Source organism: Haliotis asinina, chromosome 13 (assembly GCF_037392515.1).
Source record: "Haliotis asinina isolate JCU_RB_2024 chromosome 13, JCU_Hal_asi_v2, whole genome shotgun sequence".
NCBI classification, from domain to species: domain Eukaryota; kingdom Metazoa; phylum Mollusca; class Gastropoda; order Lepetellida; family Haliotidae; genus Haliotis; species Haliotis asinina.
The window spans coordinates 20,437,300-20,464,473 of NC_090292.1; the positions used below are offsets into that span (position 1 = coordinate 20,437,300).

The following is a 27,174-nucleotide window of genomic DNA, read 5'->3' on the forward strand; positions in this document are numbered from 1 at the left end:
TATTGACTTTAGAACTTACTCAACCCCATGGCTCAGAGATCTTATCTGAATGTGTAATGGAAATTGACATTCCAAGGTTTTCCCTGGCGTGTCAGCTGTACACAACCTTTGCTTTATCGTTATGGTCTTTCAGATTCTGTGATTGTTAATAGCGGTGCGGTAGGTGCACGTTTGACGCAACAACCTTGATAGTAGAGCTGACGCATGATTTTATGACATGGTTTTACATGTTCCACCGTATTAAAAGATGTAATGTGTTTCTAGTTCTGTTCCCATCGGATTCTTGACTTAAAGGTCCATGACCTTTGATAATGGTACTCCAGAAAGTTTTTTTTTAATTTCACATGTCTACAATTTGACATTAAATAAAGGATTCATAAGTAGGTGGCACCGAGTGCAAACATATCTCGGTTGTTGAACCTATGTGAGTGAGAGAGTTTAGTTTTACGCCGCTTTCAGAAATATTCCAACTATATGGTGGCGGTGTGTAAATAATCGAATCTGGATCAAACAATCCAGTGATCAACATCATATAAATAACTTTCCCGAAAATATGTAGAGGACAGGTAAACCCCTTTGTGGTGTTTTTCATTAGTACTTAGTTTTAAAGGATTAATGTCAGCGCAAATGATGCCAATGTTGTTTTCGGCTTTTCCATCTTTTTTCTGTCTTTGTGTCCATTTTTTTGTAACTTTAATTTATGCAACACAGGTTGTGCATGGTTTCAGCTTGTCATCCCATGAAGTAAATCATTCTAACTGCAAATAAAGAAGATATACCAGGCACATAAAGAAACTGTGGACACAAAATATAAAATCTAAACTCATCAAACCTATGCAGGCACATAAGTGTATGTATAAGAATGAAGATTTTTATGGATATCAACTTCTTTATGAGAGAACACAACGTTTCGGAGTTAATGCTTACTCCTTCATCAGGTGATTGAGAAAGGGATACAGAGGTGTATCAATCACCTGATGAAGGAGTAAGCACTAACTCCGAAACGTTGTGTTCTCTCATAAAGAAGTTGATATCCATAAAAATCTTCATTCTTATGTATTTTCACTTCTAAATGACATTCAAAGAAGTGTATGTATGTATGTATGTATGTGTGTGTGTATGTATGTATGTATGTATGTATGTATGTATGTATGTATGTATGTATGTATGTATGTATGTATGTATGTATGTGTGTATGTGTGTATGTATGTGTGTATGTATGTATGTATGTATGTGTGTGTGTGTGTGTGTGTGTATGTATGTATGTGTGTATATGTGTATATGTGTGTATGTATGTATGTATGTATGTATGTATGTATGTATGTATGTATGTATGTATGTATGTATGTATGTATGTATGTATGTATGTATGTATGTATGTATGTATGTATGTATGATAGAGCCCGGGGCCCATGAAGGTCCCAGGGTAGACTTGGCCTTCAGCAACCCATGCTAACCATAAAAGGCGACTGTGCTTGTCGTAAGAGGTGACTAACGGGATCGGGTGGTCAGCTCACTGACTTGGTTGACATATGTTCCCAATTGCGCAGATCGATGCTCATGTTGTTGATCAGTGGATTGTCTGGTCCAGGCTCGATTACTTACAGACAGCCTCCTTATAGCTGGAATAATGCTGAGTGCGGCGTAAAACTAACCTCACTCACTCACTCTTCTGCCCAGTTCCGGTATTTGATATATACCACGTGTCACATGGCTCAGGTTGGGTTTGCTGGCTCAAAATATTTTTCTTGTTTATACCCCGCTCTAAAATATGTTCCAGGCGTACGAGGGCTGTAGGTAAATACTTGAGTTTGGACCAGTCAGTCCAGTGACTGACATTGTGTATCGTCACTGGTATCATCCGCGAGACCGACCACCCAGTCAGGTTAGTGTTTCTGCTAACATCGGTCGCATAAAACATATGTCAGATGTCTGGTGGTGATAGTGCCAGGGTGCTAAGAAGAGCAGGCGGTACTTCTCTGATAATGATTATGAAACAGTACATGGATATGCTGGAGGTGATCTTTGTGCATCGTTACTTCGTTCACCACTGGGTGGCTGGGATACTAATTGCATGTCCCAGTAACAAATGGAGCTATCACTTAACGGTTTGTTGTCCCAGTCTGTCAGCAACTGTTAATACCCTGGCGTCCGGTTACCTAAGATGGTGATCGCATGTCCCTGGTTATGCAGACCCTGGCCGTCCTCCATCATTGTGGATCGTGATCCTGTCTGTGAACACTTCATGATGGGGTCGTTGTGTTCAAATAGCAGTCTGCAGATGGTTTTAACGGCTACCATCATTGTTGTAATGAGCACGTGCAACACAAAGGAATGTGAACTTCAGTTAGGAGACAAAACCAAGGTCAGATCTGTCATTCTTGGAAATATTGCCAGCAGAAATTGCCACGTTGACTGTGTGGGAGATACCTATATTTTGGCATGGTGTCTCAAGTTACGTGACTCAAAGCAGACAGTGATGCCAGGCGGAAGCAGTCCCGAGAAACATCATAAAGTACGTGTTTTGGGGGATTTGTCATTTGTACAATCCTCCACAGCTGACGTGTATAAAACTGACGTATATAAATGACAGTAAAACCTGAAGTGAACCGAAATATGACAAATTTCGCAGTCAAAGGTCATGAACGTACATTGTAAGATGGTAGGCAAGGTATAGATGACATTATGTAATTTGGCGTTTAGTATATTCAACAATTCATTTTTCTCGCTGTACCTGTAGGAATGAGTAACAAAGCAAGTTGCGAACAGTTTGGATATCCAGGAGTTTATATTCAATTTGGTAAACGGATACGTGTTTGTTCTTTGACAATTGGAGTGATTAAATGATAATGAAACTCCTCGTAGACGTTCTACTTTTGATAAAGTACATTTTCCAGTCGTATTTTGTTGTAGCTTCCTTTTTAATTTCAATATCAACAATAACTATTGATATTCGTATGTTCATACATCATTAATATGCATTGTGGAATTTTGAACAATATGTTTCTGTGGATAGATGTTTCTTTGATGATTGGTAGTTTAGATTAGTAACTAGAATTGTTTGTGGCTGTACCCTCAAAGGGGGTTGAAGCACTGTAAAATTATTGTCCTCCTGAGAGGGTACGTAAGTCCCCAAACATTTGATGTAAATTTAAGTCTACCAGGTTTTTAAACGTAGTATTCATGTTATTTTAATTTTGGTTAGCATTTCATACACTCTCGAGCGGCTGAAGGGATGATGTAAATCCAACTAGGGTCCATGCAGGTAGCAAAGGTACTTAAGTCCCCATGGTCCCTAGAATGGTGATCTACCTTCGGTTGTTGGAGATCTATAACCTGTTTTTACATTGTTTTGTTCAGATAGTGATATTAATTTTAACTTTCCACGCTAATAATTGTGATATTCCAGTTGTTTTACTGTCCTTCGTTGACAGGTTTTATAATGTACATATGGTCCTTTTCATGCCACGATATGACTGAAATATTGCCGATGTGACGTTAAACATTAACTCACTCACTCATTCACTATGCATTACTATTGCCGTTTAGTGGACAGATAAAAGACGTTATTGAACTGGTACTTTGCATGCACAGATTGGTAAATAAATGTCTGACTTTAAACATATAATTATATTTTGAAAATAACAAAATCTTCAAACAGATCAGGAAGGCAAATAGTGGCAGTGAATTTATGACGTTGTTGACAATAATAAAATACACACACAGGAAAAGAGTGATAGCCACTTGACTGTGACGTCATAGAGGTCTGTAAATGAAAAGGATACAGCAGAACAATCGACTTGGGGATGATAAATGTAAATATGCTGTGACGTCACCAGGCTATAACATACCAGCCTTTAATTATGCAAAATGAAGGTGTTATCCTATCCCAGGAGGACGTTTTTTGTAAACACGTGTTTCAGTGTAATATGACGTCATGAGACAGAAAGATACCAGCCTTTAATTATGCAAGAAAATCTGTGCAGGACGCTCTTTGTAAACATGTGGCTGTTTGATATTAATTTATGCATGTTAGTTATAATCAGTAGCATTTTCTAGTAATCAAACGATGTTCACAGGCTCAAGGCTGGCTTTGTACAAATTTTTAATGTAGGTAGCTAACAATATATCGATAGATCTCATCTTTAGTACAGAGCGTGCGACGTTTCAAAGTAGGTCCTTACCCTTTATGAAGTAAGATGAGCATATAAGACCATTTTGATTGCGACTTTACACAACAATATTCTTACATATAAAGATATATCGACAGATATATACTCCACACGGAACAACACCACAGATATACCCTTCACAACAGTCTTATTTCGTTGTTGTCTTTAGGTCCTGAAACCAGTCTGTGGGCCCATTGTCTGCAACACGACTTCCGTCTGTCTAGGAAAGGGATGTTCATATGTGTGTGTGCAAGGTAAGTGTCCACCTTCTGCCAGACATTTAGTTCCAGCAGTCCAGGAGGAGGATCTAAAATAGGATTTCGTAGCCTTCCCAGTCCTATTTCTTTGACATTGTTTTCAGATAGTATGATGTTTTGGGCTCATGAAAAGGTCTGTAATACTCTCGGATTGTGGTATGAGTTTTTTACAGGCCATTATATGTAGCAAGGGCCTGCGAGCATTTTCGTCACATTTGGTTTGCTGCCCGACAATACTTCAAATTTACTCATGAATAGTTTAACTATCCTCAGCCTAGTCACTTTCATTTTGACCTCTGTGTATTGATAAAGGATGTAGAAATTAGTTAACACATATTTGTTTTTGAGAAAAAAATCAAAATGGCCGCCACTTTAGCTGACATCTTGCTTTGTCGTGAGTAGCCTACTCCACAAAAGTCAAAGAGTCGATATTTTATTTATGCTTCTGTGACACCTGTCTCTCCTAGAGTGATGGCTTTGGCACAAAACAAGTATGGTCATATGATGGTAATACAATGTTTTACAACTTATTCTTTGAGACAGAGGTATTGTAGCGATTCTCTGACTTTTCATGGAAATATGTGACGGTGATATATTTAATAGAAAATTTAACAATTGTCTTCGTTTCCTCTTTACTTCTAGGGTGACGGCATGTTATTAGGATTTTTTTCATATTACCTAGAATTCAAAATGGTCGCCAAGATGAAGTTTAACTACACATGCAGAGCAGAGCACTAAATTTGTGACCCGTGAAGGTCCCGGAGTAGAATAGGCCTTCAGCAACCCATGCTTGCCATAAAAGGCGACTCAGCTTGTCGTAAGAGGCGACTAACGGGATCGGGTGGTCAGGCTCGCTGACTTGGTTGACAGATGTCATCGGTTCCCAATTGTGCAGATCGATGCTCATGTTGTTGATCACTGGATTGTCTGGTCCAGACTCGATTATTTACAGACCGCCGCCATATAGCTGTAATATTGCTGAGTGCGGCGTAAAACTAAACTCACTCACTCACTCACTCACTAAATTTGTACTGATATAAGAACCAAACAATTCCCTTGGTGTCAAATGTTTAATCAGTATAGGATTAGACCTAAATTTCAATGATATGGTCCATTTTAGCTTCCTACTCCGAAAATATTTGATGAAATAACATTATCCAAATACAATTTGGCGTCACTTCTTGTGCGTGCAGTTTGTGGACAATGAACTTACTTCTTGCATGCTTTTTGACATCTGAAGTTCACACGCTTGATATTGTAAACTGAAGGAGAACCCTTGGTTATTCTCTGGTATCTGAATTTTAACCAAATCAGCGCGCAGTTCATATCACGGCTTACAGAAAATCAGCGACTCAGCTCCGTGGGTATACTGGAGACTGGAATGGCATGACAAAAGAGTACAGACGGCTTGATGAGATGTGTTTATGGGTGTTCAGGACAATAACTATTGACGTTAAGGACTGGATTGAAACTGTGTTTGAGGATGTTCATGGCAATATCAGTTGACGTTAAGGTGTTGCCTGACAATGTGCTCGTGATTGTTCATGACAATATTTATTGACGTTAAGGACTGGACTGTGTTACGGTTAAAATTTGCCGTGACAAAATTAAAGATGTAAGAAATCCCCTGTGAACCAGCAAAACAGAACAAAAACAAGTCTAAAACAGCCACATATTGTATTATTAAGCAAAGAGAACAGGTTATACGAAGTCACAAGTCAATTTCACAATACCTATTTCAAATGCATTACAAATGAGACAAAATCTAAGGCAATGGGTCGCAAAGTATATAGCTACCTCACCAAAGTCTTAGTGCGAGAGAGAAACAGTTATGCAGAATATAACCAAGTGCGTGGTCAGGTAGCGGTTAATGAAAATCAGGCGCTGACGGATGTTGATAATGTATACGTCCAGTTAAACTCTGTGTGTCCGTCCAACACGGCAACTAGCCTTTATATATACTGTCATAGTGTCAAGAACCTTTGAGCACTTACGACCATCGCCACTAATGTGGAGAGCTCTAGAAAAGTCGTAGCCTCGTGTTTATGTCTATCAAAGGGAGGTTACTCTAAAGTACTGCCATAGAGGCGTGCCGCTTGAATAATTCTCTGTAGGAAATGTGACTCATAATAAGTAACACTAAAACCTTAAATATTGTGACCCAATTACAACTACCGCAAAAATAATTAATAACAACTCAAATCACGGAAAATACACTCTCGTAACAACTGAAAGTATGCTCGTGGTGGTTCATGACAACATGTATTGACGTTAAGGACCTCTGCTTGTGGATGTTCATGGCAGTATCTGTTGACGTTAAGGACTGGACTGAAAATGTGCTTATGGTGGTTCATGACAATATCTATTGACGTTAAGGCCCGTGTTCACAATGTGCCCGTATTTGTTCATGAAGCTAGACAGTCATTGAGGATACATTCGGAATTTACATTGTGCTGGTGAATGTCTTTGACCTTACGTGCTGCATCCACACTGTGTTCGAGGGTGCCAATGATGACATATATTGACGTAAAGGAGTCGATTCACAATGTTCTCGTGGATGTTCGAGAAGAAATCACTTCCACACGTGTTTCATTCTGATGTGACCAGCATGCAAGCACTGTTCAGTTATTAAAATAGACCGAATACACGTTCGAATAACAGAAATTGACGTAGTGAAAGAGATCCGTGTGCCTGTCTGTCAAGCTGCTCCGTACCTTTCATCGGGCGAAGTTACACGTAATCGCTCACTTCAAGCCTTTACCGCACATACCTCAATAAATAATTCACTTACTGTTTGTAACCTTATATGCGTGATTGCATATTGACAGGTAACAACATGCATGATGCGTTGCCAGGTAGTCGTGGCCGCATCTGTTGGAAACTTGACTACTTGATACATATGCACACACCGGATTAGGAGATAAACATACTGTGTTGGAAAATAAGATAGATAAATAGCTTGTTACCGCTGGTTTTGCTAAAAGAATTTACGAACACTTCCAAAATACCGTTGCTGTTCTACTCGCTACCTGGCAGTTGTCATACGACTTTGATCTGACGATGATATTCACGTATTTGTCACCAGAAACTCCGTCTATAAACGTTGGATCTGATAAAGATGGTATGACAGATCTGGAACAGATTTCAGTAACAATAGTAACTATCCAGATCAGAGAATATTTCTTGCTGGAGATCGCAGTGCAATTCCTGATGATAATTGAACCTTTATTAGAGAAACTGAGGATTATCCTACTGGTTTGTTTAGCTCGCCTCGAAATACTAAAGATAAAGTCTATAATTATCATGGTAAGTAATTAGTTGATATTTGTCGTTCACTTAGATTTCATTTTGTAAATGGCAGGTTGCTAAAGACAAACAGAGACAATTCACGTTTCACACATAATGGTCAAATTGTCACAGACTATTTGACTGCATCTACTGATATTTCTTCACTGTCTAAGATTTTGGAGTTTCTATGAAGGATGAACGAAACCATTGTATTGCTCACTAACTGTGCCTGCATCAGGACCTATTCCAAAGTCAACAAGGCCTGCCAATAACCTTTTACCCTGGGTACCAAAACTAGAAGGAACAAAATATGGCCAATTAATGGGTTAAGTATAGGTGGAATAAAGACAATAGGGAACAGAAATTTGTCCCGTGTCTTTCACATGCTCATGATACACTTTGTACTATTATTGCAGATAAGAGGCAGTATCTAGTATACCTAACCTGTAACAGTCAGCTGCCGACCATGCTAAAGTAATCTGTAGAAGTCCAAGTTTTGCCTCAACACAAAAACCTGGTGGAATAATGACCTTGAAAATCATGAACGTCAAGAAGATAAAGCACCGAGGGCTCACAGAGATCATGGTGTAGATATAAACATGTTCAAAACTCTGAGATCATCTTTAAAATTAGTTTTACTAATGAGAAACACGTGTATTAAACGAACTGCAGAAACAAACTCATGGAATCAAGATTGAATGCTAAATTATTATTTAAAAGCACTTAAAACTGGACAAAGGTCTTCAGCTGTATCCAATAAAATAAGGAATGAAGAGTGGGTAAATCACTTTTCGTTTCTTCTGATATTGGATGGGTCAAGTTCCTTAGCTTCAGATGACTGTAATATTTCTGATCTAAGCAACAACTCTGTAGATGTATGGTCCATTTTAGATGCACCTATAACAGAGTTATATAAGTCGCTGACGGGATCATACAGCGATTGCTGAAATCATACAGTTATTGCTGAAATGAAACAGTAGTTTAAGGAGATTATACAGTAGATGCAGACATGACACCAAGTTCCCTCACAGATCCCTAGGAAATCGCGATGAGAGAGCACATCTATTCACCTATTGCTAAGATCATACAGTGGAGGCTTATGAGATTATACAGTGATTGCTAAGATCATACAGTGGTGGCTTATGAGATTATACAGTGATTGCTAAGATCATACTGTGGTGGCTTATGAGATTATTCAGTGATTGCTAAGATCATACAGTGGGGGCTTATGAGACGCTCAATCAGCGATGGTAGTGGGTGTGATTTACATGTTTTTGTGTGTGTTCAATGTGTGGATGTGGTGTATTGTATATGCGGGTGTGGTTTACTGTTTGCGGGCAAGTTGTATTGGGCGTGGTGTACTGTATGTGTGCACGTGATGTACTGTATGTGTGCGCGAGTGTACTGTTTGTGTGGGCGTAGTGTACTGTATGTGTGGATGTGGTGTACTGCATGTGTGTGCGCGAGTGTACTGTTTGTGTGGGCGTAGTGTACTGTATGTGAGTGCGTAGGTGTACTGTATATGTGTGAGTGCGTGGGTGTAGTGTATGTGTGTGTGTGCGAGTGTACTGTTTGTGTGGGCGTGGCATACTGTATGTGTGGGTGTGGTGTACTGTATTTGTAAGCGTTGTATACTATATGTGTTGGTGTGTATCATCACACGATAGGTGAACGCAGTGACGTACATGGGACGTCTGTCTTGCACATGCACTAGGCTCTTGTGTTTGGACTTTGAACCACCCTTGTTTTTCCTTGTTTTGACAATTTTTCAGTGCACTTAAACTCAAGGAGTGAATGAGTGAGTTTAGTTTTACAACGGACTAGCAATATGTCAGCTAATTGGTGGCAGTCTGTAAATAATCGAGTCTGGACCAAACAATCCAGTGATTGATGTGTGCAACTGTTTCAATGTTCCAGAACCTTTGTTCTGTGACCTCCATACCGCCTCAAAAACCGGTGACCTGGCAAAGGTAGAGGTCATCTTATCTCAAGGACGGGCAGACATGAACTGTATAGAGTGGAATAGCAGGACACCAGCAATTTTGGCAGCTGGTGAAAGACATGGGGACGTGGTTCACCTACTCGTGAGTAAAGGAGCTAATGTGTCAGTTGTAGATGACTTCGGTGTCAACATCTTTCACTCTGCCTGCCAGGGAGGAGATGTTGGGCTGGTGAAATATATCTTGTCCCTCGATAAACATGACATCAATGGACAGGTATTATGCGGGGCAACATCAGTTATGCTAGCTGCGGAGAATGGACATAGACACGTGGTGGAGTTTCTCGTGGGTCAAGGGGCCAATGTGTCACTCCAGGATAACAGTAAAAACAAAATCCTTCACTTTGCCAGTCGTGCTGGACATGTGGATGTCGTGAAGTACGTCCTATCACTGCCCGTGGTGGACATCAACAGCAGAGGCTGGAAGGATATGACATCCGCCATGATGGCAGCAGAGAATGGACACAAGGATGTTGTGGAGTTACTCTTTAGGAACTTGGCCAATATGTCACTAAAGGGTCTTTATGGAAATACTATCCTTCACTATGCATCTCGTGCGGGACATGTGGATGTGGTGCAGTACATACTGTCACTGTCTGTGGTGGACATCAACAGCAGAGGCCGGAAGGATATGACACCCGTGATGATGGCAGTTGGAAAGGGGCATCAAGAAGTGGTGAAGTTACTCGTAGGCCAAGGGGCCAGTGTGTCACTCCAGGATAATAGAGGTAACAACATCCTTCATATTGCCTGTCGTGGGGGACATGTGGAGATGGTGAAGTACGTCCTTTCACAGTCCATGGCTGACATCAATAGTAGAGGCTGGAAGACTTTCACACCCGTGATGGTGGCAGCAGGAAAAGGGCGTAAAGAAGTTGTGGAGTTTCTCGTCAGTAAAGGGGCGGATATTAACACCTCAAATCGTGCTGGTAAAAACATCCTTCACCTTGCCTGTCGTGCGGAAAATGTGGAGTTGGTGAAGTATATCCTCTCAAAGAACATGGCAGACATCAACAGCAGAGACAAGAAACAGATGACACCGATTCTGATAGCGGCAATGGAGGGGCATGAGGAAGTGGTTCAGTTACTTGTAAATGAAGGCGCCAAAGTGTCACTTCGGGATAAAAAGGCTAACAACATTCTCCACCTTGCATGTCGTGGGGGGCATGTGGAGGTGGTGAAGTACATCCTTTCACAGAACATGGTGGACATCAACAGTAGAAACAGGAAAGAGATGACACCAGTAATGATAGCAGAAAGCAGGGGACACGTGCAAGTGGTGGCGTTACTGGTGAGAAATGGAGCTGACAGGTCGTCCCAGGACAACATACAGTAACAAACCCTTTGATTGTCAGTTGGGAGGTGGTCAGAAGAACCTCCCATTGGATAGCAACACTACGGTGACCGAGATATCTGAATTCTTGTGCTCCCCTCTTGTGACATGGCACATGCTGTGTACACATTTCCATTGGTACAGACACACTGTGTCGTCACATTCATTGTCCTGTTAAGTGAGTGAGTGAGTTAAAATTTAACGTCACATCGACAATATTCAGCCATATCGTGACGGGAACATAACACTGAAATGGAATATATGTGTATTATAAAAACCTGTCGACAAAGGACAGCAAAACAACCAGAATATCACCGAAAAAAATGTAAAACTAGTAATTATACCTAAAACAGTTTATCTATAGAGGACAATACAATATGAAAATGGGATATAGATTGCTAACAAGTGAAAGTAGATCACCATACTAGGAACCCTAGTTGGATTTACATCATCCCCTCAGCCGTCAGCAATTTGGGAAATCTAGCCATACAATAAAATGACGCTTATTCTACGATTAAAAACATGGAAAGTTTGAATTTACTTTGAATGTTTGTGGACTTACGTATCCCCTCAGGAGGACAATAGTTTTACAGTGCTTCAATCCCCTTTGAGAATACAACCACTAACAAGCATAGTTATGATTTTAAACTTCCAACAATAAAATGTTTATCTATTTACAATTCATTCCATAAATGTAATTCCTTTTTAAAATGTAATAATTAAATGAGAACATGTGTTATTAAAAAGATCCTTCATAGTTCGTGAATTAAAGTACTGATCTCTTGTGATGGAATACTCAACACAGTCAAGCAGGATACGCATGACTATGATTCTTTCATCACAAGGGATATAAAAAGGAGGATCCTCACCTTTAAGCAAATATTTATACTTTGTGTGGCCAATACGACATCGTTGCATAATGACCTCTTCAAACATGGACTGACAACCCAAGTAAGTGTAACCAGTGTAGGGTTTTGTTTTATGTAATTTATTGATACCTACTTGGGGAGTCCCACTTCTTTTGCATCAGATCACGGATATACGTTCTAATGTAAACTTTATAATCGCTGTAAGGAATAAGAAGTGGCGTCACACATTTGTTGAGTGCTGCTTTAGGAGCAAGGTCAACCCATGTGCTACAAAAGATTCCCACATGGCTGGGTAACCAACAAAAGACGATGTAGTATTGACCAGTAGGAAGATCATCATATAATTCAATAACTTCTATTAAAAGTGGATGTTTGCAAGAAATATTTTTAATAGCCTGAAGGCAAAAAAAGGAGTCTGAAAAGATTATATACTGTTTATGTTTATGGTGTTTTTGAATATATTTAAGAACTGTTAATATGGCGTTTGCTTCAGCAGTGAAAATAGAGCTATCATCCGGTAATCTAGAAGATATTGTTCTCGATCCAATGACAGTGGCACAAGCCATTGCGCCACCGTCCTTGGAGCCACCTGTAAATATGGATTTATAATTGCTATATTTATGTTTAACTCATTATGTGCTTGTTTATATCGTAATTCATTAGTTTCTGTTGTTTTGTTTTTAATGTGGTCAATGTTAGGTCCACGTGGATCTTAACCAATTGCCAAGGAGGAGAAGGAAGAAGACGGGAAGGGGTTATATTTTCCAGCTCAATGCTGGCAGCAGAAATAAGTGGTTTTATTCTTAAACCAAGAGGCGGAACAAGAGATGATTTCTTATTGTATAAATCCTCATACAGAGGATTGAAAACACACTTATATGCAGGGTTTGATTAATTGGAATACAGTGTTGTTACATACTGTAAAGCTAATTTTATGCGTCACTGCTCAAGAGATGGCTCATCAGCCTAAACGTACAGGCTGTCAACAGGTGAAGTTCGAAAGGAACCAAGACAAAGTCTTAACCCTAGGATGATGGACAGAATCTAATAGTTTTAAGTTGTTTTTGCACGCTCCACCATAGACGACGGAGCCATAGTCAAGCTTCGAACGGACAAGTGATCTATATAGATAGGTGTAGAAGGGTAGCTTGATCACCTCCCCACTTTGAATTAGACACGACTTTTAATAAATCAAGTGCCTTGAGGCATTTCGTTCTTAGGGATTTGATATGTGGCAGAAAAGTTAAATGTGAGTCGAAAATCAGACATACGAACTTGGCCTCGTTGATGGCCATGCTAACTTTGATGGCAGTGCCATTTAAAAACAGTTCTGGGTCCTTACGTGGTTTTCATTTATGGCAAAAAATGTATGCAATTAGTTTTTGACTTAGAAAATTTGAAGCCGTTTTCAAGACACCATTTATCTATTTTGTTTAAACATAACTGCAGTTGCCGCTCAATAGTATGCATGTTTTCCCATGACAAGTTATACATTAAAATCATCCACAAATAATGATCCATCAGCTGAATTGGTTAAAACCTTTGATAAAGGGCAAACGGGTTGGTGAACCAAATATCCCCCCGGGTCCACTACAGGGGTGTTGGCGAGCTCTTAGCGTTACCCAGCACCCACAACGAGGAGGTGGCTCGCCACAGGTGCCCAGACCACAATAGCATAATTTCAAGGTTTAGCATATTCATTCATGTGAACTCACGCATTCAATATGGTTATTACATGCCCTACAAATATCATTGTATTGTCTAAAATATTTTTTCGATTTGATATGTAATGTAGTTTTCGATTCAGAAAATCCTGTTCTACTATTATAAAAGTTAGAATTGATCTTTAGTACCTCATGCTTTTCTTGTGACACAAGTTATCATAACGCAGCTGCGTAAAACGAACCCAGTGATCTCGATCACTGGATTGTCTGGTCCAGACTCGATTATTTACGGACCGCTGCCATGTTGTGTAGATCCCAAGTATGTAGATCCATGTTCACGATGAAAACAATAAATTCTTTGGTCCCAATTTCATTATTTGTGTACCTGAAAATGGCCGAGTGTGGCGTTCAACAAGAAGCCATAATTTCTTTCAGTAATGATCATCATTTGCAGATCCCGTGTCCGGGGCTAGCGACGACTGAGTCATGCTTGGGGAAGGAGCACGAGACACCTACACCTATGAACTTCGCTCCACGGATGCGGGCTTTGACATTAGCCCCACCAATATCATCCCCAATGGCTACGAGTTCTGGCTCTCAGTTGTTGCCCGGGGTTGCAACATCAATGGAATCTCGGCCACATGTGATTTCTAAATCCTGCAAATTCCCATTAAGAAAATAACAAAATTCTTTTGCCAGTACGTTGAATAATTTGGTCATTGTTATCAAAGATCTTACAGACATAACCTTGAAAGAAAAACATTAGCATCTAACCTCGATGTTATCGGTTTTATTATGTGCAGTGGCGTTTGATAGTTTGCGTGCGTGAGTTCATATCGTGAGTCACATTGACACCATTTCAGCTATACCGTGAGTTATAAATTCATGATAATCGCAACATTATGTCATTAATCTGTCTATCTGATCCAAAATAACTAGATCATCATAACTACATAGAGATTTAAAACTAGCATGTATCTTTAGAATTGTATCAATTATATCAACACAAAAACCTGGTGGAATAGTGACCTTGAAAATCATGAACGTCAAGAAGATAAAGCACCGAGGGCTAACAGAGATCATGGTGTAGATATAAACATGTTCAAAACTCTGAGATCGTCTTTAAAATTAGTTTTGCTAAAGAGAAACACGTGTATTAAACGAACTGCAGAAACAAACTCATGGAATCAAGATTGAATGCTAAATTATTTTAAAAGCACTTAAAACTGGACAAAGGTCTTCAGCTGTATCCAATAAAATAAGGAATGAAGAGTGGGTAAATCACTTTTCGTTTCTTCTGATATTGGATGGGTCAAGTTCCTTAGCTTCAGATGACTGTAATATTTCTGATCTAAGCAACAACTCTGTAGATGTATGGTCCATTTTAGATGCACCTATAACAGAGTTATATAACTCCCATATTGACAAACTTGGGAAAAATAAATCACCAGGACCAGATGGTTTAGCTGCAGAGGTCTTACAAGCCAGCAAGAGCCCAATCTTACCAGGATTGGTTAAGCTGTTTCATAAGATCTTTGATACTGGGGATTTTCCATCAGAGTCGGGGAAAAGTATTATTTCTCCAATGCATAAATCTGGTGACAAAGATAACCAAATAACTACCGAGGCATATCCTTAATAGGTGTATTGTGTACAATGTTCTGTTCAGTAATGAATTCCAGACGTAAACAGTGAGGTGATGGCCACAACTGTATAGGTAAAGTGCAAGGGGCATTTAGGGAGAATTATTCAACATTTTTCCCATCGGTCAATATGTCAGAAATATTCATCAAGGAAAGGTGGTAGGTTTTATTGTCTTTTTGTTCCTTTTTCCAAAGCGTTTGATTCAATAAGACATGATGTACTTCTGAACAGTCTTGCCGAAGTTGGTATTAGTGGCAAATTTTAGACAGATTCCACCATAGTAATGTCTTTGCCCTGGACAGGCAATGTCTGTATTTATATAAAGTACGGAACTGTGACCCATCACTACTAACCCAAAGCACTGAGCCCTTCAGTTATCACCGGTACACAGTAAGGGTCAGCATTAAAAAACCAAAGATTTATAAATGCATACTGTTGTCCATATAATATTTATTACAAAGCCTCACACCTGTACCTGTTCAGCAGCTACTTTCTCACCACTATGATATCACTAGCAAAGTATGTATCATGGGCCCAAGGCCTCTTTACTGAATAAGTCTGTTGTCTATCAAAATAAGAGTATATACAGTAGTTGCTGAGATCATACAGTAGTTGCTGAGGAAATCATATAGAGACTGCTGAGATGAAACAGTAGTTTAAGGACATTATACAGTAGATGCAGACATGACACCAAGTTCCCTCACAGATCCCTAGGAAATCGCGATGAGAGAGCAGATGCTAAGGGAAATCATTCACCTATTGCTAAGATCATACAGTGGTGGTTTATGAGATTATACAGTGATTCCTAAGATCATACAGTGGTGGCTTATGAGATTGTACAGTGATTGCTAAGATCATACAGTGGGGGCTTATGAGACGCTCAATCAGTGATGGGGGTGGGTGTGATTTACATGCTTTTGTGTGTATCGTACATTATTTGTTTGTGTGGTGTGCTCAATGTGTGGATGTGGTGTACTGTATATGCAGGTGTGGTTTACTGTTTGCGGGCAAGTTGTATTGGGCGTGGTGTACTATTCTGTATGTGTGGGCGTGGTGTACTGTAGGTGTGGGCGTGGCGTACTGTAGGTGTTGGTGTGGTGTACTGCATGTGTGTGCGCGAGTGTACTGTTTGTGTGGGCGTAGTGTACTGTGTGTGAGTGCGTGGGTGTACTGTATGTGTGTGAGTGCGTGGGTGTACTGTATGTGTGTGTGCGCGAGTGTACTGTTTGTGTGGGCGTAGCATACTGAATGTGTGGGTGTGGTGTACTGTATTTGTAGGCGTTGTATACTGTATGTGTTGGTGCGTATATATATATATATTCTTTATTCCTCCAGAGGAGAGTTACAAGGGAAGTAAGCTATAACAGCTTTACATTATATCGGCATCTGAAATTTTAGTAACTTGTAGATTTAAAAGCGGTGATTATAATACTCCTTTTCGAGGACAGTTATTTTTTTAAACTCGAGTAAGCCTTTCATTACTACTTCAGAGAATGTGTGTTCAATGTCCGGATTTGGCACAGGAGAATGGCAGGACAGTAAACAGCATACTAATTCCACATCAGGCTTCTGATGTAGAGCTGCACTGACCTCCACAGAACACCTGTCCACTATGTTGCACCAGAGGCTGTCTCTCTGTTTTTCTGTTTCATGACACATGCACACAATGTGTACCAGTAAGTCTGAGTGACCGTTCCTGCACACACCCTGGAGGTTTCCTGGCCTCCACATGGCGCACATCTGGATCACAAAGACTGCAGCTTCCTTCATACCTGGAACTCTCTTCGCCGTTACCCACGCTTTGTGGGGGGAGATAACTGGATGAATCTGTAGGAGGTGTCTCAGGTCTGGGTTGGTTTCTATTCGTTTTTTCCATGTGTCGAGCTCTCTCCCTTTAATAGCATCTTTTACAATCCTCTACCAGGTAAGTCTATTAGGGAATGTTCCATGGCTACTGAAGGCGTTAAGGAAACTTGTGAGGTTGTATTTCTCTGCAATCCGTTTGATGTCCGGGACAAAGCCAAGAGGATTTTTTGAATACTTGTACTTAGACAGAACCAATCTTGTTGACAAGATACGCCTGGGGAGGAAGTCTGTTTTGCCTTTACACAGGTTTCCAAGGAACAGCAGCTTTCGCTTGTCTATTTCAGACTCCAGTGATGTCCAGCCGAGCAGTGCGTTGCAGATATCTGTTCTCGTAGAACGAGGTAGGCCTTGTGCTATCTTGAGAGCTGCTCTCTGGGAGCGTTCCAGCGCCAACACTTGTGCTTTGCTTAAGTTGTTCCACAGTTCACACCCAAAAAGGGATCTTGGGACACAGATAGATTTAATGATTTTAGAGCTGACTAAAGGATTTAATCCTCTGACGTGTAGCCCTGTTTTTAACAGTGACATTGTTGTTGATCTCATCTTCGAGCAGGCATCGATGGTTCTATTCCAGGAGTTGTATTCTGCTGAAAGAGTTTTTCCAACGTGTTTTGTTTCTATGGTAATTGGGATTTTTTGACCATATAACTTAATGTCCAGGTTAGAATGGCTGACTGGTCCAAAAGTTAGAACTCTGCTTTTTGATGGAGAAAATGTAAATCGCCACTGTCTACTGTAGATACCATGTCTTGTAGATGGGATTTGGTTGGTGATATCAGGGTTATATCATCTGCCTGGGTTGGAGCTGTTACACTGATGTCCATTATGATTGATCCTTTTCCGCTCTTGTGGAGGTTTCTCAGAAGTTCATCTATATACAGTAGATACAATTTGGCAGATAAAACGCTTCCTTGGCGGACTCCTCTGTGAAGCTGGAACCAGTCAGATTTCTCGTTGTGTGATAGGACACAACTCTTCATGGTCTGGTAGAAGTGATCTAGTACTGACCATAAGTGATGAGGTACGTTCATCCGATGGAGCTTCAGCAGGAGACCAGGCTGGTACACAGTGTCAAAAGCCTTAGAACTGTCCAGAAAGGCTACATGTACGGAGTCCGAGCGCTCTGAATAGTGGTGTGCAGTTTCCTGTACTACAAACGATGTGTGAATAGATGGCATGCCTTTCTGTTTGTGTGGGCGTGGCATACTGAATGTGTGGGTGTGGTGTACTGTATTTGTAGGCGTTGTATACTGTATGTGTTGGTGCGTATCATCACACGATAGGTGAACGCAGTGACGTACATGGGACGTCTGTCTTGCACATGCACTAGGCTCTTGTGTTTAGACTTTGAACCACCCTTGTTTTTCCTTGTTTTGACAATGTTTAGTGCCTTAAACTCAAGGAGTGAATGAGTGAGTTTAGTTTTACAACGGACTAGCAATATGTCAGCTAATTGGTGGCAGTCTGTAAATAATCGAGTCTGAACCAGACAATCCAGTGATTGCATGAGCATTGATCTGTGCAACTGTTTCAATGTTCCAGAACCTTTGTTTTGTGACCTCCATACCGCCTCAAAGACCGGTGACCTGGCAAATGTAAAGGTCATGTTATCTCAAGGACGGGCAGACATGAACTGTAAAGAGTGGAATAGCAAGACACCAGCAATTTTGGCAGCTGGTGAAAGACATGGGGACGTGGTTCACCTACTCGTGAGTAAAGGAGCTAATGTGTCAGTTGTAGATGACTTCGGTGTCAACATCTTTCACTCTGCCTCCCAGGGAGGAGATGTTGGGCTGGTGAAATATATCTTGTCCCTCGATAAACATGACATCAATGGACAGGTATTATGCGGGGCAACATCGGTTATGCTAGCTGCGGAGAATGGACATAGGCACTTGGTGGAGTTTCTCGTGGGTCAAGGGGCCAATGTGTCACTCCAGGATAACAGTAAAAACAAACTCCTTCGCTTTGCCAGTCGTGCTGGACATGTGGATGTCGTGAAGTACGTCCTATCACTGCCCGTGGTGGACATCAACAGCAGAGGCTGGAAGGATATGACATCCGCCATGATGGCAGCAGAGAATGGACACAAGGATGTTGTGGAGTTACTCTTTAGGAACTTGGCCAACATGTCACTAAAGGGTCTTTATGGAAATACTATCCTTCACTATGCATCTCGTGCGGGACATGTGGATGTGGTGCAGTATATACTGTCACTGTCTGTGGTGGACATCAATAGCAGAGGCCGGAAGGATATGACACCCGTGATGATGGCAGTTGGAAAGGGGCATCAAGAAGTGGTGAAGTTACTCGTAGGCCAAGGGGCCAGTGTGTCACTCCATGATAATAGAGGTAACAACATCCTTCATATTGCCTGTCATGGGGGACATGTGGAAATGGTGAAGTACGTCCTTTCACAGTCCATGGCTGACATCAATAGTAGAGGCTGGAAGACTTTCACACCCGTGATGGTGGCAGCAGGAAAAGGGCGTAAAGAAGTTGTGGAGTTTCTCGTCAGTAAAGGGGCGAATATTGACGCCTCAAGTCGTGCTGGTGAAAACATCCTTCACCTTGCCTGTCGTGCGGAAAATGTGGAGTTGGTGAAGTATATCCTCTCAAAGAACATGGCAGACATCAACAGCAGAGACAAGAAACAGATGACACCGATTCTGATAGCGGCAATGGAGGGGCATGAGGAGGTGGTTCAGTTACTTGTAAATGAAGGCGCCAAAGTGTCACTTCGGGATAAAAAGGCTAACAACATTCTCCACCTAGCCTGTCGTGGGGGATATGTGGAGGTGGTGAAGTACATCCTTTCACAGAACATGGTGGACATCAACAGTAGAAACAGGAAAGACATGACACCAGTAATGATAGCAGAAAAAAGGGGACACGTGCAAGTGGTGGCGTTACTGGTGAGAAATGGAGCTGACAGGTCGTCCCAGGACAACATACAGTAACAAACCCTTTGATTGTCAGTTGGGAGGTAGTCAGAAGAACCTCCCATTGGATAGCGACACTACGGTGATCGAGAGATCTGAATTCTTGTGCTCCCCTCTTGTGTACAAATTTCCATTGGTACAGACACACTGTGTCGTCACAGACATTGTCGTGTTAAGTGAGTGAGTGAGTGAGTTAAAATTTAACGTCACATCGACAATATTTCAGCAATATCGTGACGAGAACATAACACTGAAATGGAATATATGTGTATTATAAAACCCTGTCGACGAAGGGCAGTTTAACAACTAGAATATCACAGAAAAGAATGTGAAACTAGTAAATATACCTAAAACAGCTTATCTATAGAGGACAATACAATATAAAAATGGGCTATAGATTGCTAACAACTGAAGGTAGATCACCATACTAGGGACCATGGGAACTTACAGAGCTTTTGCTACCTGCATGGTCCCTAGTTGGATTTACATCATCCCCTCAGCCGCCAGCAATTTGGGAAATCTAGTCATACAGAATAAAAAGACACTTATTCTACGATTAAAAACGTGGAAAGTTTGAATTTACTTTGAATGTTTGTGGACTTATGTATCCTCTCAGGAGGACAATAGTTTTACAGTGCTTCAATCCCGTTTGAGGACACAGCCACTAACAAGCACAGTTATGAATTTAAACTTCCAATAATAAAATATTTATCTATTTACAATTCAGTTAACAAATCTAATTCTTTTAAAAATGTAATGATTAAATGAGAACTTGTATTTTTAAAAAGATCCTTTATAGTTCGTGAATTAAAGTACTGATATCTTGTGATGGAATGCTCAACACAGTCAAGCAGGACATGCTTGACTGTGATTCTTTCATCATAAGGGATAGAAACCGGAGGATCCTCACCTTTAAGCAAATATTTATGCGTATACTGTCGCATAATGACCTCTTCAAGCCTGGACTGATAACCCAAGTAGGTGTAACCAATGTAGGGTTTTATTTCATGTAATTTATATATACCTACTTGGGAGTCGCACTTCTTTTGCATCCGAGCACGGATATAAGATCTAATGGTGGTTTTATAATCGCTGTAAGGAATAAGAAGTCTGAAAGCAAGAAAGAGAGTCTGAAAAGATTATATTCTGTTTATGTTTAGGGTGTTTTTGAATATATTTAAGAACTGTTAATATGGCGTTTGCTTCAGCAGTGAAAATAGAGCTATTATCAGGTAATCTAGAAGATATTGTTCTCGATCCAATGACAGTGGCACAAGCCATTGCGCCACCGTCCTTGGAGGCATTTGTAAATACGGATTTATAATTGCTATATTTATGTTTTAATTGATAAAATTCTTGATTGTATTGTAATTCATTAGTTTCCGGGGTTTTTTTTTAAATGTGGTCAATGTTAGGTCCACGTGGATCTTAACCAATTGCCAAGGAGGAGAAGAAAGAAGACGGGAAGGGGTTATATTTTCCAGCTCGATGCTGGCAGCAGAAATAAGTGGTTTTATTCTTAAACCAAGAAGCGGAACAGGAGATGATTTCTTATTGTATAAATCCTCACACAGAGGATTGAAAACACACTTATATGCAGGGTTTGATTAATTGGAATACAGTGTTGTTCCATACTGTAAAGCTAATTTTATGCGTCGCTGCTCAAGAAATGGCTCATCAGCCTCAACGTACAGGCTGTCAACAGGTGAAGTTTGAAAGGACCCAAGACAAAGTCTTAACCCTGGATGATGGACAGAATCTAATAGTTTTAAGTTGCTTTTGCACGCTCCACCATAGACAAGCTTCGAACGGACAAGTGATCTATATAGATAGGTGTAGAAGGGTAGCTTGATCACCTCCCCACTTTGAATTAGACACTACTTTTAATAAATCAAGTGCCTTGAGGCATTTCGTTCTTAGGGATTTGATATGTGGCAGAAAAGTTAAATGTGAGTCGAAAATCAGACATACGAACTTGCCCTTGACAACTTTGATAGGAGTGCCATTTAAAAACAGTTCTGGGTCCTTATGTGGTTTATATTTACGGCAAAAAAATGTATGCAATTAGTTTTTGACTTAGAAAGTTTGAAGCCGTTTTCAAAACACCATTTATCTATTTTGTTTAAACATAACTGCAGTTGCCGCTCAATAGTATGCATGTTTTTCCCATGACAAGGTATACATTAAAATCATCCACAAATAATGATCCATCAGCTGAATTGGTTAAAACCTTTGATAAAGGGCAAACGGGTTGGTGAACCAAATATCCCCCCGGGTCCACTACAGGGGTGTTGGCGAGCTCTTAGCGTTACCCAGCACCCACAACGAGGAGGTGGCTCGCCACAGGTGCCCAGACCACAATAGCATAATTTCAAGGTTTAGCATATTCATTCATGTGAACTCACGCATTCAATATGGTTATTACATGCCCTACAAATATCATTGTATTGTCTAAAATATTTTTTCGATTTGATATGTAATGTAGTTTTCGATTCAGATAATCCTGTTCTACTATTATAAAAGTTAGAATTGATCTTTAGTACCTCATGCTTTTCTTGTGACACAAGTTATCATAACGCAGCTGCGTAAAACGAACCCAGTGATCTCGATCACTGGATTGTCTGGTCCAGACTCGATTATTTACGGACCGCTGCCATGTTGTGTAGATCCCAAGTATGTAGATCCATGTTCACGATGAAAACAATAAATTCTTTGGTCCCAATTTCATTATTTGTGTACCTGAAAATGGCCGAGTGTGGCGTTCAACAAGAAGCCATAATTTCTTTCAGTAATGATCATCATTTGCAGATCCCGTGTCCGGGGCTAGCGACGACTGAGTCATTCTTGAGGAAGGAGCACAATACACCTACACCTATGAACTTCGCTCCACGGATGCGGGCTTTGACATTAGCCCCACCAATATCATCCCCAATGGCTACGAGTTCTGGCTCTCAGTTGTTGCCCTGGGTTGCAACATCAATGGAATCTCGGCCACATGTGATTTCTAAATCCTGCAAATTCCCATTAAGACAAATAACCATTAAGACAATTCCCATTAAGACAAATAACAAAATTCTTTTGCCAGTACGTTGAATAATTTGGTCATTGTTATCAAAGATCTTACAGACATAACCTTGAAAGAAAAACATTAGTATCTAACTTCGATGTTATCGGTTTTATTATGTGCAGTGGCGTTTGATAGTTTGCGTGCGTGAGTTCATATCGTGAGTCACATTGACACCATTTCAGCTATACCGTGAGTTATAAATTCATGATAATCGCAACATTATGTCATCAATCTGTCTATCTGATCCAAAATAACTAGATCATCATAACTACATAGAGATTTAAAACTAGCATGTATCTTTAGAATTACGCGAACACATTAATGAAAATATTTGCTGAAGATCACCAGCAACAGACCATAGGGATATACAGTACTTTTGATACATGTGCCTGCCTGGACGCTAGCTGGATTCACATCATTCAAGAAGACGCTTGTAACATGTATACTACAATTAAAATCACGGACAATGAAACATAATGTGCATGAAGTGGGACTTCTGCAAGCGTTAGTAATATTCCATCAATATCTCCATGGCCCTGTAACAATAGGAACACATGACGATACGGGTTAGAATTGATCTTCAATAACCCATGCTTGATGTAAGATGCAGCTAACGGCATCAGATTGTCAGGTTTGTAAACTTGGTTGACACGTCATCGTAGTTGCGTAGAATGATGTTCAGGATGTTGATTTCTGGACTGTTTCGTCTAGACTCGAGTAACTACAGACCGCTGCCATATAGCTGGAACAATGCTGAGTGAAACCTAAACTCACACACTGTAATTGTAGGAACTACCTATGAGGTATATGCATGCCTGTGCTGAGAACAATAAAAGTGTTTGTCCCCATCTGTTTCTATACGACATTCATCCGTAAAAATGACGTTCTCGCAAAATGACCTCATGCCTGGTCTGAGAATCAGTTAACTACGAGGAATTGTTTAGAGTCATAAAAGATATTGATTCCTACCTGGGTGCGTCACACTCTTTTTATGCGATATTTATCAGAACTTTGTTGGCTTGTAATCACTGTACGGTAAAGCTGAAAAAAACTCTTCAATAATCAAACCCCTGAAGATACAGGTTAGAACTGATCTTCAGCAACCCTGCTTGACGAAAGAGTTGACTAATGATATTGCGGACTGATCACATGTCATCGTATCCCAATTGCGTAGATCGATGTTCATGTTAATCATAGTCTGATCCAAATTAATTATTTACAGATCATCGCCATAATGGAATATTGCTAAAAGTAACCTTAAACATCACATAAAAGTATCGTCCACTTGAAGCAGATTGTACTTCTCAAAAACATGACTTCTGTCCTCCAGTAAACAGTTTAAAGAACAAAGAGACAAAATGTTTATTTTGTGCCTTTGTTTCCTAAAACATTACAAATTAAGTCCATGTTTTACTGCAAAATGTGACAGTGGAATAGGTGACAATAGTTACATTATGACAAAAGACTGAACCTATCACAAAAAGCAAACCTAATCACTGCGCATGCGCACTTTTTCCGTTGGGGTGAAATTAGTGAATCGCTTGAACTCTGATTTCATGGCTTTTCAGGCATTTATTTCATACACAATTACAAATGAAAACAGCGTTTTACTGAAGGGTGATAATAGAATACAAGGTGACAATAGCCACATTTAAACAAAAGGCTGACCTAATCCACGTACACACGAACTGTCACACTACCTTTTATCAGTTTTGGGGGACTTTGGTAACTTTCCTCAGTCATCCGTACATAGATCTAAAGCTCAAAGATCGAAACTTTTTAAACACTGCCTTTGACACGGAGACACTCATTTTTTCCAAGGTTTGTTTTTGAGTCCAAATGGGAAATATACACAAGCTCTAAGGGCACTACAGAAGTACAAATATTCGAATGGCTAGATTTCCTGTTGCTACAAACCTATGCAATTTCCTGTTCCGTACATCAGCAGTAAAAATGTATCCATAAATAGCCACATAGAGTGTATTGTTGCCATCATATAACATAGCAGAGGGACTCTTTCTCAAAGATACAACCTTGGCCGTGGCATTCTTAGACAAAGACATTTGTATGACATGTTTATATTTGCAGTAGAAGACATGGTCTGTACCAGGAAACAGGTTTGAGGCCACGCGTATGTCACGCCTAGTCTTCAGTCTCTTCATCACCTTGCCATTATAGTTCAGAAACATTATTGTATATTTTTGGACAACACATATCAGCTGGTGTGCTGGCAATACTGCCAGGCTCTTAAACCAGGTATTTTCAACGAGTTTTTCAAGATGATTGCAAGGTAAGTGCAACTTTCCAAGATAACCAATGCCTTTATGAATTCCAGTCAAAATCAAAAGCTGTCTGCTTTCATCAAAACCCATGTTGGTAGCAGCAGCATCAGTAACAATAGTCCAGTTATTTGAACCATCAACTGGTGCCCTCCAGATCGCTTCGGGCTTCCTTGATGAAACCAGCAATATTCTTGATCTCGAGAGGTATGCCATGGAAGTGATGCTGAAGAATTGGGTTGGAAGATGGGAATATACTGTCATCTGACGACTCATTATGTTCCATTGCTTAAAGAGATACTTCCCTTTGCTGATAACAGGACCATAGACAACACGTGTAAAATGCACCGGATTTCCATTATTCGGACCACCTGTTGAGACAAGAAAGAAATCAATTTTATGGGTGAAACGAGTGAGTGTATATTAAACGAGTGTGATATGCCACACTCATCAATACTCCAGCTATGTCCTGGTGGGCTGTAAAGAATCGAGTCTGGTCCGGACAACCCAGAGATAGGATGAGCATAGAACTATGTCACAGGGATACGATGGCGTGTAGAGCAAGTCAGCGAGTCTGACCACCCGTTCTCGTCAGTCGCCTCTTACGACAAACCTGGGTGAATTTCAAGTCTAGCCCCGATGTTCACGGGTAGAATTTTATGGTGGCCGTAGGGATGTGTACTATATGTCAAGCATTGACACACAACTCCTGTTTTAACTGTGTAAAACATAAAGCAAAGTTGGTGTTAACATTATTTTAAACCATTTAAAAATATCCCAGGTCGCACTCAAAGACATAGAATGGATAATAATAAAGACAACAAATGTCTCAGTATTACAGTCACCAAATGAGCTTACAACATGGATCCTTCAATCCACTCAACTTCATCGATTGATTAGTTGGTTGCTTGGTTGATTCACTGACTGACCTTGCCAGTCAGATATCTAAGTTTAGTTTTGTGGTAGCACATTTGTCCCAGGTTTTAATACACGCAAGAATTACATTTTGAACTTCATGGAAAACAATATATCCAACCAATGAAAGTCAATATTGACAGCTCTGAGAGATTCCACCTTTGTCGTACGTTTCTTTACAATATATTAAACAATATGTATCACCTAACCAGAATACAACATACAATGGACATCTCTTAAATTAAGGGATGGTGGTGTAGCCTGTTTGTTCAAACGTTCGCTCTTCACACCGTTGCTGCTGGGTTTGACTCTCTACATGGGTATAGTGTGTGAAACCTGACGTCATCAGCCACGGTGTTGCAGTTGCTAAATGCGGAGCAAAACCATACTCAGTATTAAATTTAATGATACCAGGCCACTTCCTTGAAGACGATATCCCACAATGAAATATTTATACAAAAATAGTACAGTTTATTAAATACATCAATAGGTGTTTCGTTTGTCGAAATATTGATTGCAATTTTCTTGGCTCTGCAATTTGTTGGGCTGAGATACATTTCATTACACATGTGAAGTCATCTGGTTGAAGAGTACAATATCGTTAGTACTTGTTTCTTTCTTCCTATTTCTTTCTACAGTTAAGTCTTCACCTTCTTCTCTGTAGTAGTACTGGTCTTCAGATGTGGCCGTAGTTGGGTCAGTTTCATTATTTTGGACGCTGACAACATCGTCATGGAACCGACAGGTGCTCGTACGAGGACTGTAGAAGAATGACTTGCACCCCGAAGTCATTGTACACACTCTTTCACAGTAGAGTGTATGTGGCACGCCGCACGTCATCATCGTCGATGACACGTTGCCACGTAGTCTGTTGCAACG

General features: G+C 40.3%; 2 protein-coding genes across 2 annotated transcripts; both read left to right on the forward strand.

Moving 5' to 3' along the window:
- Positions 1–9,720: 9,720 nt before the first annotated feature.
- Positions 9,721–11,052, forward strand: LOC137259400 (putative ankyrin repeat protein RF_0381). Its single transcript, XM_067797066.1, has one exon. It carries the CDS (start codon positions 9,721–9,723, stop codon positions 11,050–11,052), a length of 1,332 nt encoding a protein of 443 aa, XP_067653167.1.
- An 8,436-nt stretch (positions 11,053–19,488) lies between these two features.
- LOC137259402 (serine/threonine-protein phosphatase 6 regulatory ankyrin repeat subunit C-like) lies at positions 19,489–20,052 on the forward strand. The gene has a single exon (XM_067797067.1). It carries the CDS (start codon positions 19,489–19,491, stop codon positions 20,050–20,052), a length of 564 nt encoding a protein of 187 aa, XP_067653168.1.
- Positions 20,053–27,174: the final 7,122 nt, after the last annotated feature.

Coding starts and splice junctions, on each gene's coding strand:
- LOC137259400 (XM_067797066.1), top strand. CDS start 9,721: ATGAACTGTATAGAGTGGAATAGCAGGACACCAGCAATTTTGGCAGCT.
- LOC137259402 (XM_067797067.1), top strand. CDS start 19,489: ATGGTGAAGTACGTCCTTTCACAGTCCATGGCTGACATCAATAGTAGA.